The sequence below is a fragment of the Oncorhynchus gorbuscha genome, linkage group LG05, assembly GCF_021184085.1.
Source record: "Oncorhynchus gorbuscha isolate QuinsamMale2020 ecotype Even-year linkage group LG05, OgorEven_v1.0, whole genome shotgun sequence".
NCBI lineage: Eukaryota > Metazoa > Chordata > Actinopteri > Salmoniformes > Salmonidae > Oncorhynchus > Oncorhynchus gorbuscha.
The window spans coordinates 41,486,397-41,504,178 of record NC_060177.1 but is presented as its reverse complement, the minus strand read 5'-3'; the positions used below and the strand labels follow the sequence as shown (position 1 = coordinate 41,504,178).

The 17,782-nt window shown below is 42.4% G+C and overlaps 1 protein-coding gene across 1 annotated transcript in view; it reads right to left on the bottom strand.

Moving 5' to 3' along the window:
• The window catches only part of daam2 (dishevelled associated activator of morphogenesis 2), a 225,724-nt gene that overhangs the window by 38,023 nt on the left and 169,919 nt on the right, over positions 1–17,782 (bottom strand). The window contains 5 exon segments of the mRNA XM_046349916.1: positions 8,738–8,855; positions 9,177–9,243; positions 9,410–9,513; positions 11,922–12,032; positions 12,722–13,055. Of these exon segments, the coding sequence (XP_046205872.1) occupies positions 8,738–8,855; positions 9,177–9,243; positions 9,410–9,513; positions 11,922–12,032; positions 12,722–13,055 (734 nt within the window).

Sequence of the window (17,782 nt, the reverse complement as noted above, 5' to 3'; positions counted from 1 at the left end):
AGTGGCTAGTGATACATGTATTACATAAGGATGCAGTCGATGATGTAGAGTACAGTATATACGTATGCATATGAGATGAATAATGTAGGGTAAGTAACATTATATAAGGTAGCATTGTTTAAAGTGGCTAGTGATATATTTACATAATTTCCCATCAATTCCCATTATTAGAGTGGCTGGAGTTGGGTCAGTGTCAATGACAGTGTGTTGGCAGCAGCCACTCAATGTTAGTGGTGGATGTTTAACAGTCTGATGGCCTTGAGATAGAAGCTGTTTTTCAGTCTCTCGGTCCCAGCTTTGATGCACCTGTACTGACCTCGCCTTCTGGATGATAGCAGGGTGAACAGGCAGTGGCTCGGGTGGTTGATGTCCTTGATGATCTTTATGGCCTTCCTGTAACATCGGGTGGTGTAGGTGTCCTGGAGGGCAGGTAGTTTGCCCCCGGTGATGCGTTGTGCAGACCTCACTACCCTCTGGAGAGCCTTACGGTTGAGGGCGGAGCAGTTGCCGTACCAGGCGGTGATACAGCCCGCCAGGATGCTCTCGATTGTGCATCTGTAGAAGTTTGTGAGTGCTTTTGGTGACAAGCCAAATTTCTTCAGCCTCCTGAGGTTGAAGAGGCGCTGCTGCGCCTTCTTCACGACGCTGTCAGTGTGAGTGGACCAATTCAGTTTGTCTGTGATGTGTATGCCGAGGAACTTAAAACTTGCTACCCTCTCCACTACTGTTCCATCGATATGGATAGGGGGGTGTTCCCTCTGCTGTTTCCTGAAGTCCACAATCATCTCCTTAGTTTTGTTGACGTTGAGTGTGAGGTTATTTTCCTGACACCACACTCCGAGGGCCCTCACCTCCTCCCTGTAGGCCGTCTCGTCGTTGTTGGTAATCAAGCCTACCACTGTTGTGTCGTCCGCAAACTTGATGATTGAGTTGGAGGCGTGCGTGGCCACGCAGTCGTGGGTGAACAGGGATTACAGGAGAGGGCTCAGAACGCACCCTTGTGGGGCCCCCGTGTTGAGGATCAGCGGGGAGGAGATGTTGTTGCCTACCCTCACCACCTGGGGGCGGCCCGTCAGGAAGTCCAGTACCCAGTTGCACAGGGCGGGGTCGAGACCCAGGGTCTCGAGCTTGATGACGAGCTTGGAGGGTACTATGGTGTTGAATGCCGAGCTGTAGTCGATGAACAGCATTCTCACATAGGTATTCCTCTTGTCCAGGTGGGTTAGGGTAGTGTGCAGTGTGGTTGAGATTGCATCGTCTGTGGACCTATTTGGGCGGTAAGCAAATTGGAGTGGGTTTAGGGTGTCAGGTAGGGTGGAGGTGATATGGTCCTTGACTAGTCTCTCAAAGCACTTCATGATGACGGAAGTGAGTGCTACGTGGGCGGTAGTCATTTAGCTCAGTTAACTTAGCTTTCCTGGGAACAGGAACAATGGTGGCCCTCTTGAAGCATGTGGGAACAGCAGACTGGTATAGGGATTGATTGAATATGTCCGTAAACACACCGGCCAGCTGGTCTGCGCATGCTCTGAGGGCGCGGCTGGGGATGCCGTCTGGGCCTTGCGAGGGTTAACACGTTTAAATGTCTTACTCACCTCGGCTGCAGTGAAGGAGAGACCGCATGTTTTCGTTGCAGGCCGTGTCAGTGGCACTGTATTGTCCTCAAAGCGGGCAAAAAAGTTATTTAGTCTGCCTGGGAGCAAGGCATCCTGGTCCCTGACTGGGCTGGGTTTCTTCTTGTAGTCTGTGATCGACTGTAGACCCTTGCACATGCCTCTTGTGTCTGAGCCGTTGAATTGAGATTCTACTTTGTCTGTACTGACGCTTAGCTTGTTTAATAGCCTTACGGAGGGAATAGCTGCACTGTTTGTATTCGGTCATGTTGCCAGACACCTTGCCCTGATTAAAAGCAGTGGTTCGTGCTTTCAGTTTCACGCAAATGCTGCCATCAATCCACGGTTTCTGGTTAGGGAATGTTTTTATCGTTGCTATGGGAACGACATCTTCAACGCACGTTCTAATGAACTCGCACACTGAATCAGCGTATTCGTCAATATTTTTATCTAACGCAATACGAAACATGTCCACGTGATGGAAGCAGTATTGGAGTGTGGAGTCCGCTTGGTCGGACCAGCGTTGAACAGACCTCAGCGTGGGAGCCTCTTGTTTAAGTTTCTGCCTGTAGGCAGGGATCAACAAAATGGAGTCGTGGTCAGCCTTTCCGAAAGGGGGGCGGGGCAGGGCCTTATATGCGTTCCGGAAGTTAGAGTAACAATGATCCAAGGTTTTACCACCCCTGGTTGCGCAATCGATATTCTGATAAAATTTAGGGAGTCTTGTTTTCAGATAAGCTTTGTTAAAATCCCCAGCTACAATGAATGCTGCCTCCGGATAAATGGTTTCCAGTTTGCAAAGAGTTAAATAAAGTTCGTTCAGAGCCATCGATGTGTCTGCTTGGGGGGGATATATACGGCTGTGATTATAATCGAAGAGAATTCTCTTGGAAGATAATGCGGTCTACATTTGATTGTGAGGAATTCTAAATCAGGTGAACAGAAGGATTTGAGTTCCTGTATGTTTCTTTCATCACACCATGTCTCGTTAGTCATGAGGCATACGCCCCCGCCACTCTTCTTACCAGAAAGATGTTTGTTTCTGTCGGCGCGATGCGTGGAGAAACCCATTGGCTGCACCGCATCGGATAGCGTCTTCCGAGTAAACAATGTTTCCGTGAAGCAGAGAACGTTGCAGTCTCTGATGTCCCTCTGGAATGCTACCCTTGCTCGGATTTCATCAACCTTGTTGTCAAGAGACTGGACATTGGCAAGAAGAATGCTGGGGAGTGGTGCGCGATGTGCCCTTGTCCGGAGTCTGACCAGAAGACCGCTACGTTTCCCTCTTTTTCGGAGTCGTTTTTTTGGGTCGCTGCATGCAATCCATTCCGTTGTCCTGTTTGTAAGGCAGAACACAGGATCCGCGTCGCGGAAAACATATTCTTGGTCGTACTGATGGTGAGTTGACGCTGATCTTATATTCAGTAGTTCGTCTTGACTGTATGTAATGAAACCTAAGGTGACCTGGGGTACTAATGTAAGAAATAACACGTAAAAAAACAAAATACTGCATAGTTTCCTAGGAACGCGAAGCGAGGCGGCCATCTCTGTCGGCGCCGGAAGTGTGTGACATTCCATCCAGGTTTGCCACCCGTGCCCTCTTCACAACTGTCTTGTTGTGTATGGAGATGTTTACAAATATGCACAGACGGCCACCCTCTTCTTCCCGGAGTGTGCGGTTCTATCCTGCCGCTGCAGTGTATATCCCGCTATCTGAATATGCATGTCTTCATTCAGCCACGATTCCGTGACACATAAGATATTACAGTTTTTGATGTCCCATTGGTCGGATATTCGTGATCGTACCTTGTCTAATTTATTGTCCAATGATTGCATGTTGGTGAGTAATATTGGCGGTAATGGCAGCTTTCCCACTCGCCTTCTGTGGATCCTTATGAGGCACCCGGCTCTGTGTCCTCTGTACCTGCGCCACATCCTCTTGCAAATAACTGGGTTGGCGGCCGTGTCGGGTGTTCGGAGAATGTCCTGTGCGTCTTGCTTGTTGAAGAAAAACATCTTTGTCTAATCCGAGGTGACGATTCGCTGTTAAATAAAGTCCTCCTGTGTGCAATCTAAGTGTGACATGATCTGTCACATGATCTCAGTATATATACACCTGTTCTGAAAGGCCCCAGAGTCGGCAACACCACTAAGCAAGGGGTACCACCAAGCAAGTGGCACCATGAAGACAAAGGAGCTCTCCAAATAGGTCAGGGACAAAGTTCTGGAGAGAACAGATCAGGGTTGGGTTATACAAAAATATCCAAAACTTTGAGCCAAGAAAGGGCCGCCCACCAAAACTCAAGGACAAGGCATGGAGGGCATTAATTAGAGAGGCAACAAAGAGACGAAAGATAACCCTGAAGGAGCTGCAAAGCTGCACAGCGGAGATTGGAGTATCTGTCCATAGGACCACTTTAAGCCGTACGATCCACAGAGCTGGGCTTTACAGAAGAGTGTCCAGAAAAAAGCCATTGCTTAAAGAAAAAAATAAACAAACACGTTTGGTGTTCGCCAAAAGGCATATGGGAGACTCTCCAAACATATGGAAGAAGGTACTCTGGTCAGATGAGACTAAAATTGAGCTTTTTAGCCATAAAGGAAAACTATATCTGGCGCAAACCCAACACCTCTCATAACCCCGAGAACATCATCCACACAGTGAAGCATGGTGGTGGCAGCATCATGCTGTGAGGATGTTTTTCCATTGGCAGGGACTGGTAAAATGGTCAGAATTGAAGGAATGATGGACGGCACTAAATACAGGGCAATTCTTGAAGGAAACCTGTTTCAGTCTTCCAGAGATTTGAGACTGGGATGGAGGTTCACCTTCCAGCAGGACAATGACCCTAAGCATACTGCTAATGCAACACTTGAGTGGTTTAAGGGGAAACATTTAAACATCTTGGAATGGCCTAGTCAAAGTCATTTACATTACATTACATTTAAGTCATTTAGCAGACGCTCTTATCCAGAGCGACTTACAAAGTCCAGACCTCAATCCAATTGAGAATTTGTTGTATGACTTAAAGATTGCTGTACACCAGCGGAACCCATCCAACTTGAGCTGGAGTAGTTTTGCCTTGAAGAATGGGCAAAAATCAGAGTGGCTAGATGTGCCAAGCTTATAGAGACATACCCCAAGATACTTGCAGCTATAATTGCTGCAAAAGGCGGCTCTACAAAGTATTGACTTTGGGGAAGGTTAATAGCTCAAGTTTTGCATCTTCAAAGTGGTAGGCATGTTTGGTAAATCAAATGATACAAACCCCCCAAAATATATATATTCATTCCAGGTTAATTCCAGGTAAGAAAATAGGAAAAATGCCAAGGGGGGTGAATAGTTTCGCAAGCCACTGTAGAATAAACAAATATGTCTGCTCATTTGCGCTCATTTTTTAAAATGTTCAATGATTGCCTGAAGAAGGCGCTCTATGAGTCGCTCATTGAACATCATTCAGCCCTAGGTCACAAAGTTAGAGAAAGAAGGCATGACGGTGACTGTGAGTAGCTTGCCACAGAGGCAGCGTATTTGAATAAGTAAACAATCAAAAGTACACTTCACCAAACAAGCAGCCCTGAGGGATATCCTATGAAGCAAGCTAGATCTACTAAGGGTTTTCTAAAAATGAACCAGCTTCAGTTAGCTTCACATTCCAGCTAAGGCTTCATCCATACTATGGCAGCGGACATTGTTCTTCCGCCTGCCGCTAAATCTAGCAGGCTTGTCGCACATGACTAGTCAAATGCCTAACTCTTAATTGAGAAAATGCTGAAATATCAATCCATGGGCGAGTCAGTGCCACATTTTCAAAATGAAATAAAAGTCATCTTGCAAAATCAGCAGGCTATGTGAAATAGGCTTTTAGAACTGCAGTCTTTATTTTATTACTTATCGTTAATGGTGCCTTTGGTGTGCTTATTTATGTTTAAATTTTATCAATATTATAATTAGTATTAAGTCATACAAAAGTGTTACATTGCGTGAAGTTTAAAATGCTAATTGCTAACTTAAATGTAATTTAATTAAACCATTGCTAAATGTGTCAAACAAATCAGTCATCTCCCTCAAATGAAGGGGCTGATGACAATCTTTGCGAGTGGGATGGAATCTGATTTCATTGATCTTCAACGCTATAATTTCATTCGGGTAAGTGGAGTCAGCCATGAGCTAACCTGCCAAGGAGAAGGTTAGTTCTGAAGGATTCTTTGCCATAGAAATGTACCTTGCTAAAAGGTGAACCATTTTTGAATGACCAAAGTTACCTCGCTAACTCCTAAAACTTGCTTCGTAGGATATACCCCTCATCGTATTCTGACTGAATGTTAGCTGGCTAGCTATCCAGCAAGGTAGTTAGCTTAGCTAGCGATCTGTGCAACTTACGTGCTAACACAAGACGGGCGCCAAAGTGAAAAATCATATTTGATACAAAAATAACAGTGTACTGTCTGGGCCTATTTACAGTGCATTCAGAACATTTTCAAAAGTATCCTTGACTTAATTGACATTTTGTTGTGTTACAACCAGATCTCAAAATGGATTAAATAGATTTTTGTCCTCACCTATCTACACACAATACTGCATAATAAGTAAAAACATGTTCTTTTTTTTTTTACAGCTGTGTCCTTTGGGGTCTCTAAGAGCTTTCCACATCTGGATTGTACATTATTTGCCCAATAATCTTAAAACATTTCTTCAAGCTGTCTAGTTGATTGTTGATCATTGCCATACAGACATTTTCAAGTATTGCCATAGATTTTCAAACTGATTTAAGTTAAAAAAGTAACTAGGCCACTGAGGAACATTCAATGTCATCTTGGTAAGCAAGTCCAGTGTAGATTTGGCCTGTAGTTTTATGTTATTGTCCTGCTGAAAGGTGAATTTGTCTCCCAATTACTGGTAGAAAACAGACTGAACCAGGTTTTCCTCTAGAATTTTGCCTGTGCTTATAGCTGTATTACGATTAGTTTGATCATAAAAAAGTACTGACTGAAAGCATCTGAAGTTCTTCAAAGGTAAATTACTTAATGTGGTTGCTTTTCTTATTTTTGTGAAAATGTTGCCTGCTGCCAGCACAGGCAAGCATAGCATTATACCATGATAAACTTACACAAATGCTTGTCTAGCGTTGGCTGTAACGCATATTTTGAAAATCTGAGATGACAGTGTTGTTAACAAAAGGCTAAGCTTGTGTTTTAATATATTTATTTAATTTCATTTGCGATTTTCATGAATAGGAAATGTTGCGTTATGGTAATGTGCTTGAGGCTACGATTACGCTCCCAGATACGGGATTGCTCGTCGCTAGAGGGTTAAAGATACATAAAGTTGTATTACAAAAGTAGTTTGAAATGTTTTGGCAAAGTTTACAGGTAACTTTTGAGATATTCTGTAGTGACGTTGCGCAAATTGGAAGCTGTTTTTTTCTGGATCAAACGCGCCAAATAAATGGACATTTTGGATATATGTCGACAGAATTAATCGAACAAAAGGACCATGTGTGATGTTTATGGGACATATTGGAGTGCCAACAAAAGAAGCTTGTCAAAGGTAAGGCATTTATATTTTATTTATGCATTTTGTGTGGTGCCTGCAGGGTTGAAATATGCTACTCTCTCTTTGTTTACTGTTGTGCTATCATCAAATAATAGCGTCTTATGCTTTCGCGGAAAAGCCTTTTGGAAATCTGACATGTTGGCTGGATTCACAACGAGTGTAGCTTTAATTTGTTATCTTACATGTGTGATTTAATGAAAGTTAGAATTTTATAGTATTTTTTTTATATCTCTGGCAATTGGCCAAGTGGGACATTTACGTCCAGCCTATCCCAGAGAGGTTTTAAGTACCTTGTTGCAAACAGGATGCATGTTTTTGGAATATTTTTATTCTGCACAAGCTTCCTTCTTTTTACTCTGTCAATTAGGTTAGTATTGTGAAGAATCTATAATATTGTTGGTCCATCCTCAGTTTTCTCATATTACAACCATTAAACTCAGTGGACACTGCTCAGAGATTTCACCTTCTTCACCAGCAAATGAGTTAGGTAGGATGCCTGTATCTTTGTGATTACTGGGTGTATTGATACACCACCCACAGCCTCAATAATAACTTCACCATCCTCAAAGGGATATAGTCAGCATCTGCTTTTTTTCCCCCCACAACTACCAATCAGTGCCCATCTTTGCGAGGCATTGAAAAAACAGCCTGTGAGGCAGATGTTATAGTGATGGACCAGCCTAGGAGACAGATATAGTCATTGTGTGTATGTGCACTGCAAGATAAATCGATAATACAATTATTGTGGGGGCTGTCTTGTTAGACTTCAGTGCAACTTTTGAAATTATTGATCATAGTCTACTGCTGGAAAAATGTATGTGTTATGGCTTTACACCCCCTGCTATAATGTGGATAAAGAATTACTTGTCTAATAGAGGGTGTTCTTTACTGGAAACCTATGAAATATAATCCAGTTAGAATCAGGAATTCCCCAGAGTAGCTGTTTAGGCCCCTTGCTTTTTTTCAATTTTTACTAACAACATGCCACTGACTGAGTAAAGTTTCTATGTATGCAGATGACTCAACACTACACACGTCAGCTACTACAGTGCCTGAAATGACTGCAACACTCAACAAAGAGCTGCAGTTAGATTCAGAGTGGGTGACCAAATACTTATTTTCCACCATAATTTGCAAATAAATTCATTAAAAATCCTACAATGTGATTTTCTGGATTTTTTTTTTCATTTTGTCTGTCATAGTTGAAGTGTACCGATGATGAAAATTACAGGCCTCTCATCTTTTTAAGTGGGAGAACTTGCACATTTGGTGGCTGACTAAATACTTTTTTGCCCCAATGTATGTGGTAGTGGTGGAGTAGGGGCCTGAGGGCACACGGTGTGTTGTGAAATCTGTGAATGTATTGTAATGTTTTAAGATTGTATAAATTGCCTTAATTTTGCTGGACCCCAGGAAGAGCAGTTGCTGCCTGGGAATCCATAATAAATACAAATATTCAGTTTGACATGTCATGTAAACTGCCATAGTGTATTTGTGAAATGGATATCGTGAATAAATATACCTCACCAGCCCGTAAGGCAGATTTAATAGTGATGGATGTACTCACAGGGCATCTGGAGGCAGTGCTGGAGGATAGAGAGCAGGTAAGGATAGGCATCTGTGTGGTTCAGCTTCTTCTTGATCAACTCAAACATCTGGCCAGCACTCTTAGTGTCCACATGGGTCTGTTGAATGAAAGGAAAACCTACAATCATCAAAATACCAAGTCAATCCATAATAATAAGCCTGAAATAAGGCATGGATGCAATTAGCAATCTTCAATACAAGCACTGGATGACCCAAGTTCGACATTCATAGATTGAGAACATTACAATAAAGACACTTGAACTTTACATGGGCCTAACGTAGAGGAGAACCTGTTCTAGGTTGTACATTAATACCAGTGCTCGGTTTGACAATACTTTTGATTTCAGTTCAATAAAACACTGTGGGCTTAATTATACAATGTATTGATGTCAATGGTGGATGGTAAAACAGCCACTCACCAGGTCAAAACGCTTGGCAAGTTCCAAGTCATCCTCATTCCTCACCATCTCAAAGAAGTCCAAATGCCTGGAAATATGACACAGGCATGAAAGGGACAATAAGCTTGAGTGAGTCATTCCATCTCTGTCTGTAAATCTTACCAGCTGCATGTCAGCTTTGAATCTAACAACCTTACTGTAGGGACTAAGAAGCTTTCTAAGATGCTTGGTGGTCATCTTGTCCCCTGCCTCACCTGTCCAGAATGGCATTATCGTGCCCTCTGAGCTTGTCAATCACGGGCTGGATCCCCAACATCAGGAACTCGTACCTAAGGTGGAGGCGGAACTCCAGGTTGTCCTGAAGATTGAAGTACAGGGTATCAAACACAGCTGATGACAACAGAAGCAACACTGAATCATTCAGGCATACAGTAGCTTGATCTTGGACTTTTAAATCAGTTGTTTTTGTATGTAGGCTACTGTGTCTGTGCACTATTGTAATACAATAATAAACTTGACTTACAGTGCATTCGGAAAGTATTTAGACCCCTTGACTTTTTCCACATTTTTTTTCTTTACAGCCTTATTCTAAAATCGCTAACATTTTTTTTGTCCTTCTTCAATCTACACACAATACCCCATAATGTCAATCTACACACAATACCCCATAATGACAAAGCAAAAACAGGTTAAAAATAAAAACGGAAATATCACATTTACAAAAGTATTCAGACCCTTTACTCAATACTTTGTAGAAGCACCTTTGGCAGTGATTACAGCCTCAAGTCTTCTTGGGTATGATGCTACAATCTTGGCATACCTGTATTTGGGGAGTTTCTCTCATTCTTCTCTGCAGATCCTCGCAAGGTCAGGTTGGATGGGGAGCGTTGCGACACAACAATTTCAGGACTCTCAAGAGATGTTCGATCGGGTTCAAGTCCGGGCTCTGGCTGGGCCACTCAAGGACATTAAGAGAACTGTCCCGAAGCCAATTCTGTGTTGTCTTGGATGTGTGCGTAGGGTTGTTGTCCTATTGCAAGGTGAACCTTCGCTCCAGTCTGTGGGCCTGAGCACTCTAGAGCGGGTTTTCATCAAGGATCTCTCTGTACTTTGCTCTGTTCATCTTTGCCTCAATACTGACTAGTGTCTCAGTCCATGCTGCTGAAAAACCTCCCCACAGCATGATGCTGCCACCACCATGCATCACCGTAGGGATGGTGCCAGGTTTCCTCCAGATGTGACACTTGGCATTCAGGCAAAATAGTTCCATCTTGGTTTCATCTTGTTTCACATGGACAGAGAGTCTTTAAGGGCCTTTTGGCCGTGGGCAGCAGGTAGCCTAGTGGTTAGAGCATTGGACTAGTAACCAAATCTGTCGTTCTGCCCCTGAACAAGGCAGTTAACCCACTGTTCCTGGGCCGTCATTGAAAATAAGAATTTGTTTTTAACTGACTTGCCTAGTTAAATAAAGGTAAAATATATATTCTTAAATCCTTTTACTGAGGAGTGGCTTCTACCACACTCTACCATAAAGGGCTGATTGGTGGAGTGCTGCAGAGCTGGTTGTCCTTCTGGAAGGTTATCCCATCTCCACAGAGTAATTATAGAGCTCTGTCAGAGTGACCATTGGGTTCTTGGTCACCTCCCTGACCAAGACCCTTCTTGCTCAGTTTGGCCGGGCAGCCAGCTTTAGGAAGAGTTGGTGGGTCCAAACTTCTTCTATTTAAGAATGATGGAGGCCACTGTATCCTTGGGCACCTTCAATGCTGCAGAAATGTTTTGGTACACTTCCCCAGATCTGTGCCTCGACAGAATCCTGTCTCGGAGCTCTACAGACAATTCCTTCGCTCTCATGGCTTAGTTTTTGCTCTGACATGCACTGTCAACTGTGGGACCTTAAATAGACAGGTTTGTTTGTGCATTTCCAAATCATGTCCAATCAATTGAATTTACCACAGGTGAACTCCAATGAAGTTGCAGAAACATCTCAAGGATGATTAATGGATGCAGCTGGGCTCAATTTCGAGTCTCATAGCAAAGGTTCTGAATACTTAAGTATATAAGGTATTTCTGTACATAACGTTTTTATACATTTGCAAAAATGTCAAAAAGCCTGTTTTCGCTTAGTCATTATGGGTTATTGTGTGTAGATTGCTGAGCATTTTGTTTTTATTTAATCCATTTTAGAATAACGATGTAACGTAGCAAAATGTGGAAAACGCCAAGGGGCCTGAATACATTCCGAAGGCACTGTACAGCTGGAATCCTTAATGATGAAACAGTCATGTCCATTTGCAATATTTCAACAACAAGAAGTTACTGCAAACACTGTTTTTTCCCCGCTTGGACATCATTGCACACACGATAGAAGAGCACAATATGTACTGCAATTTAATTTATCATGTTAATAATATTTTTTTAACTAAATTACACTCCTCAACCTGCCAACCAAAAAATAAAAACAGTGGGGCAGCCAGTGACGACGTTTCCCCTACTCCAGACTCCATCTTTAAGATGTATTCTTGACATATTCTGACTGTTTGACAAGGGACCAAGGTCATCCCAAATTCAATCATGAACAATGACGTAGCCTCTATCACTCAAATCTAATGTATTTCTAAGGGTGTATGCAGTCAAATTATTGGATGATATCTTGGTAGCACTGTTTAAATGTGACTCTTTCTGCCATGAATCATCCAATAGAAAGCAGACCTAGCTGTGGGTGTGACAGGGGGGTTAAAGAGTAACATGGCAATCATGACTGACCTCCCCAGCCCCGGCATTGAGCACAGCGTTGATAAAGGACATGATGGCTGTCTTCAGGTTGACCTCGTCTCTGTAGCGCCCCGTACTTCTGTCTAGCTCATTCAGTAACGTCTGCATGGGTTACAGGGACAGTTCTCAGTTAGGTGCATGGGTTGAATGGACAATTATTCAGTTATATTCATTACAATACATACACAACTCAGGGCTCCCGAGTGGTGCAGCGGTCTAAGGCACAGCTTCTACAGTCACTACAGACCCGGGTTCAATTCCCGGCTGTATAACAACCGGCCGTGATTGGGAGTCGCACAATTGGCGCACAATTGGCTCAGCGTCGTCCGGGTTTGCCAGAGTAGGCCTTCATTGTAAATAAGAATTTGTTCTTAACTAACTAGACTAGTTAAATAAAGGTTAAATAAAATAAATACATTTACATTTAAGTCATTTAATAGAAAAACAACTAAATTGATCTGCAAGAATTGCAGTGGTGGGTAAACTACAGCCAATCCGTCCCACCGGTCAATTAAATGTTAAATGTTAAATTAAATGGTTTTGAGGTCCAATTGAAATAAAATAACTGCCCTTTTTATGACCAAATCAGCACTTAAACAATGTACACTATCTGTCCTGATGTGGCCCTTGGGCCAAGAAGTTTGCCCACCCCTGGATTACAGGGACAATTTCCTTGCAACTCTTCTAAACATGGTTAAAAATACATATTAACTCTTGGGGATGACCTAAAAAGTGTGTGTCATTTACTTCTGATAAGCTTTAGGAGTACCCTAGCACTTGGTGGACTATACCTGGAAGCGGGTCCTCTCGGCGGCATACTTCTGGTAGTGGGCCATCGCCTGCAGCACCTTCTTGTGGCCATCGGGCACTAGGCACACTGCGCCCAGGATCTCCAGCACGGCCACTTTGGTCTTGACGTTGTCCTGCCGCAAGCTCTGGGAGATGGTATTGATGCTCTGCGGGTGGGCCAGCACGTGAGCTCGACCCTGCGAGTTGTTCATCAGGGCCTTGATGCAGCCGATGACCGAGGTGTGCACGCGGCTCTCCGACGTCTCGTAGTCCATGCTCCGCAGGAAATTGAGCAGGCAGGTGAGGCCCTCGAGCTCAATGAAGCGCGTCACAAACCTGGGAGGTGGAGGGGTGAGGCGTGAGGATGTGTCATTCAAAAAAGGTTAAAAGATCAACAATGGAAGACTAGTATTAAACAAACCCTGGAAACTATGGCCTGCTTCACACATGGGAGTTTAAGTTGACTTTTATGAAATCTCATTCACCTTGACAAATATCTCCGTGTTTAACTGAAACCCAAAATGTCTGGCCTAAGTTGTGTGTTTGAGGCTTTAGGATAACAAGAGTTTAAAAGGTGTAGAAAAATGGGTAAAAAGTAGTACCAAGCGTAAAACGTATCATGCACATCAGATTTACTGAACTGTACTGAATTGAAACACAGGTAAACCAAAGGGTCAGTGGTCGAGGAACACATACTGAACAAAAATATAAATGCAACAATTTCAAAGATTTTACTGAGTTACAGATCATAAGGAAATCAGACAATTCAAATTCATTCCTCGGGCCCTAATCCTTGGATTTCACATGGGTGGGCCTGCGAGGGCATAGTCCCACTCACTGGGGAGCCAGGCTCAGCCAATCAGAATAAGTTTTCCCCCCACAAAAAGGCCTTATTACAGACATAAATACTTTTCAGTTTCATCAGTTGTCCGGGTGGCTGGTCTCAGACGATCCCGCAGGTGAAGAAGCCAGATGTGGAGGTCCAGGCTGGCGTGGTTACACATGGTCTGCAGTTGTGAGGCCGGTTGGACCTACTGACAAATTCTCTAAAATGACGTTGGAGGCGGCTTATGGTAGAGATATTAACATTCAATTATCTTGCATCAGCTCTGGTGGACATTCTAGCAGTCAGCATGCCAATTGCACGCTCCCTCAAAACATCTGTAGCATTGTGTTGTGTGACAAAACTGCACATTTTAGAGTGGCCTTTTATTGTCCTCAGCAAAAGGTCCACCTGTTTAATGATAATGCTGTTTAATCAGCTTCTCGATATGCCACACCTGTCAGGTGGATAGATTACCTTGGAAACGGAGAAACGAACTGACCAGCATGTAAACAAATTTGTGCATAACATTTGAGAGAAATAAGATTTTTGTTTGTATGGAACATTTCTGGGATTTTTTATTTCAGCTCATGAAACCAACATCTTACATGTTGTGCTTATATTTTTGTTCAGTATAGATACACAAAGGCACCCCTCGCTACGCTACCTACCCCCATTAACCAGCTGTAGTAAGGGATCCCCCATGAAACCATAAAACTCATACCACCCACATTCATCTTAGAACTTTCCTAATGACAGACTTTATTAACAGGGCTAATGAAGGGTCAATCACCTCATTAACCCCTTCCTCTTGCAGAACTGCAAGCCTATCTGATCACCTACAATACACATCAAGTCGGCCATTTTGATGCTCCCATCACACAGATTCATAAATCATGTAAATCGATAGAGTGCATAATAAACGTAAGTCTGTTTCTGTTCAGACAGACAAAGAGAGGGAGAAAGTGAAAGAGAGTGAGGGGGTAAGTCTTATTTATAAATCACTGAAAGAAGTATTAAGAAAATGTAAGAAACATCAAACAGACAGAGCAAGAGAGTCAGCAATATTAAGAGAGAGAGAAAGAAGAAAAAAGAAGCAGAGGGAGATTTACAGTCAGTCATTTTAACAGATTGTTTTGACACTGTCAGACGAGCTGAGTCCAAGTTCCATCCCCTCCCACCGCTTTCTTGGCAAGAGCTGGAGTGGAAAAAACACACCTCATCCTTCAAAGCGCATAAATCACGCCATTATTATCCTATACATCTGAAGCCAGGCTACCCTCCCGCTAACTCAATCCCAGATTTCGAGAGCGCACACGGTTCACCTGGCAATGCACTGGCAACCCTCAGATCCCCAGGAACACATGGGTAAGGTCATAAATATTGTACACCAGTGTTGGGTTCGAGACCATCTAAAGCGAGACTGATTCAAGACCAAGACCAGTGCAAATTGCGTCCGGGTCAAGACCAAGACCGGGAGGGGGGTGCACACACTGCAAAGGCCGAGTGCGCATACAGCACATTCACAAAGACGTGCGCACGCACACACACAGGTAAAACAGACTCCCGTGAAATGCAAAGTGCTTCTCGTTTCAGCACTAACATTACTCTTTGTCACATTGCAAATTAAAGTTGATCTCGCTACCTAAATGTGTAACATCGCCAGCTCAATGTTGGCAGATGTTATTACGAAGGTGGGTGTCTTGGTGTCACACGTGGCTACTCACAGCTGTGCTCTGTCACACACAACAGCACATACGCAGACAAGCATGCATATACACGTACACACACAGGCGCACACACACACATACTCTTTGCGCTCCATGAATTCCTGCTCCTTATAAAGGACATCCAACGATGCCTAATTCTCAACAGTGAAAACAGTCCCCCCTCCACATACCAACATCATCCAACCATTCACAAATGTTCTCATTCCCTCATTTTTTCTCTCTCTACTCCTTTTCATTCCCTCTCCTTTCTCTCCTCTTTTAGGTCAAAAAAGTCCATCTTAACAAAGGAAATAGAGGAACTAGCAGTACAGTTAGAAAGCAATAAAAACTGTAAAAGAGGCACAGAATACAAAATGGAGGAACTTATCAAGAAAGATCAAGTGTAATATATCATACAAAATAAAGCGAACTGGATGGAATATGTAAGCAAACTGGAAAGAATATGCAGAAATAATTTACAGAAACTTTTTACAAATGCCAGTCATCCATGTTTCAACCAACAATATTTTGAAAAAGGAAGCAAAGTACTTTAAGCAAATGTTTTCATCTGTCTTCTCCATCTCTACTAACTGAAGATCATTTTAAGGATTTGTTTTCTATTAATAGTGTAAAATTAACAGCTCTACAGTCAGACTCATGTGAAGGCCTAATTAAAGAGGGACTTCTAGACGCAATTAAAGCCTTCAAGTCCGGGAAAACTCCAGGGCTGGATGGTATATCAGTTGAGGTACAGTGCATTCGGAAAGTATTCAGACCCCTTGACTTTTCCACATCTTGCTACGTTACAGTTTTATTCTAAAACTGATTAAATAGTTTTTCCCCTCATAAATCGACACACAATACCCCATAATGACAAAGCAAAAACTGTTTTTTAGAAATGTTTGCAAATGTATTTTTAAAAAATCCACAAACTACCATTCAAAAGTTTGTGATCACTTAGAAATGTCCTTGTCTTTGAAAGTCCATTAAAATAACATCAAATTGATCAGAAATACAGTGTAGACATCGTTAATGTTGTGAATTATGTTCTTTGGAATATCTACATAGGTGTACAGGGGCCCATTATCAACAAACATCACTATTGTGTTCCAATGGTACGTTGTGTTAGCGAATCCAAGTTTATCATTTTAATAGGCTAATTGATTATGAGAAAACCCTTTTGCAATTATATTAGCACAGCTGAAAACTGTCATTCTGATTAAAGACAGAGTTCCTTTGTCCAGTGTCTGTGTTCTTTTGCCCATCTTAATATTTTATTTTTATGGGCAAGTCTGAGACATGGCTTTTTCTTTGCAACTCTGTCGAAAAGGCTAACATCATGGAGTCGCCTCTTCAATGTTGCCGTTGAGACCGGTGTTATGCGGGTACTATTTAATGAAGCTGCCAGTTGAGGACTTGTGAGGCATTTGTTTCTCAAACTAGACACTCTAATGTACTTGTCCTCTTGCTCAGTTGTGCACCGGGGCCTCCCACTCCTCTTTCTATTCTGGTTAGAGCCAGATCATAGATCATGTGATACACTACCATTCAAAAGTTTGGGACCACTTAGGACATTTCTAAGTGGTCCCAAACTTTTGAATGGTAGTGTATACTGAGGTCATGTGACAGATCATGTGACACAGATTGCACACAGGTGGACTTTAACTAATTATGTGACTTCTGAAGGTAATTGGTTGCACCAGATCTTATTTATGGGCTTCATAGCAAAGGGGTTTCCGTTTTTTTTTTTTTTTTTTCTTTAAACAAGTCATTTTTTTTCATTTCCCTTCACCATTTTGGACTACTTTGTCTATGTCTATTACATGAAATCCAAATAAAAAACAATTTACACTACAGGTTGTAATGCAACAAAATAGGAAAAATGCCAAGGGGGGATGAATACTTTTGCAAGGCACTGTACAGTATATATACAATATATTATATATATATTATATATATATATAATATATATATATATATTGTATATATACTGTACAGTGCCTTGCAAAAGTATTCATCCCCCTTGGCATTTTTCCTATTATATATATATAATTAATTATGAAATATGTGTATGAATAGCAAACAAGGCACTCGAAAGCCGCAACATGTCAAAGTCAACATATAATATACATTGGGCTCCCGACTGGCGCAGTGGTCTAACACACTGCAGTAACTGGTTCGAATCCAGGCTGCATCACAGCCATGATTGAGAGTCCCATAGGGCGGCGCACAATTGGCCCAGCATCTTCCGGGTTTGGCCGCGGTAGGCGGCATTATAAATAAGAATTTATACTGACTTGCCTTGTAAAATAAAGGTTCATTTAAAAAATTAAAAAAGAATAGTGTTCCTCCTACTCTCTGATGTTTTGCTAAAATAAAAGGTTCAATAAAATAAGTAATAAACTTGAGGTCTTACGGATAAAAAAAAAATCTGCAATAGTGGTAAAGACTGACTTCATAGAGACCACATTCAAGTCCTCCATCCCCCACTTAGTCTGACTGCTGCTCTCTCTGGCTCCACAACAAACTCC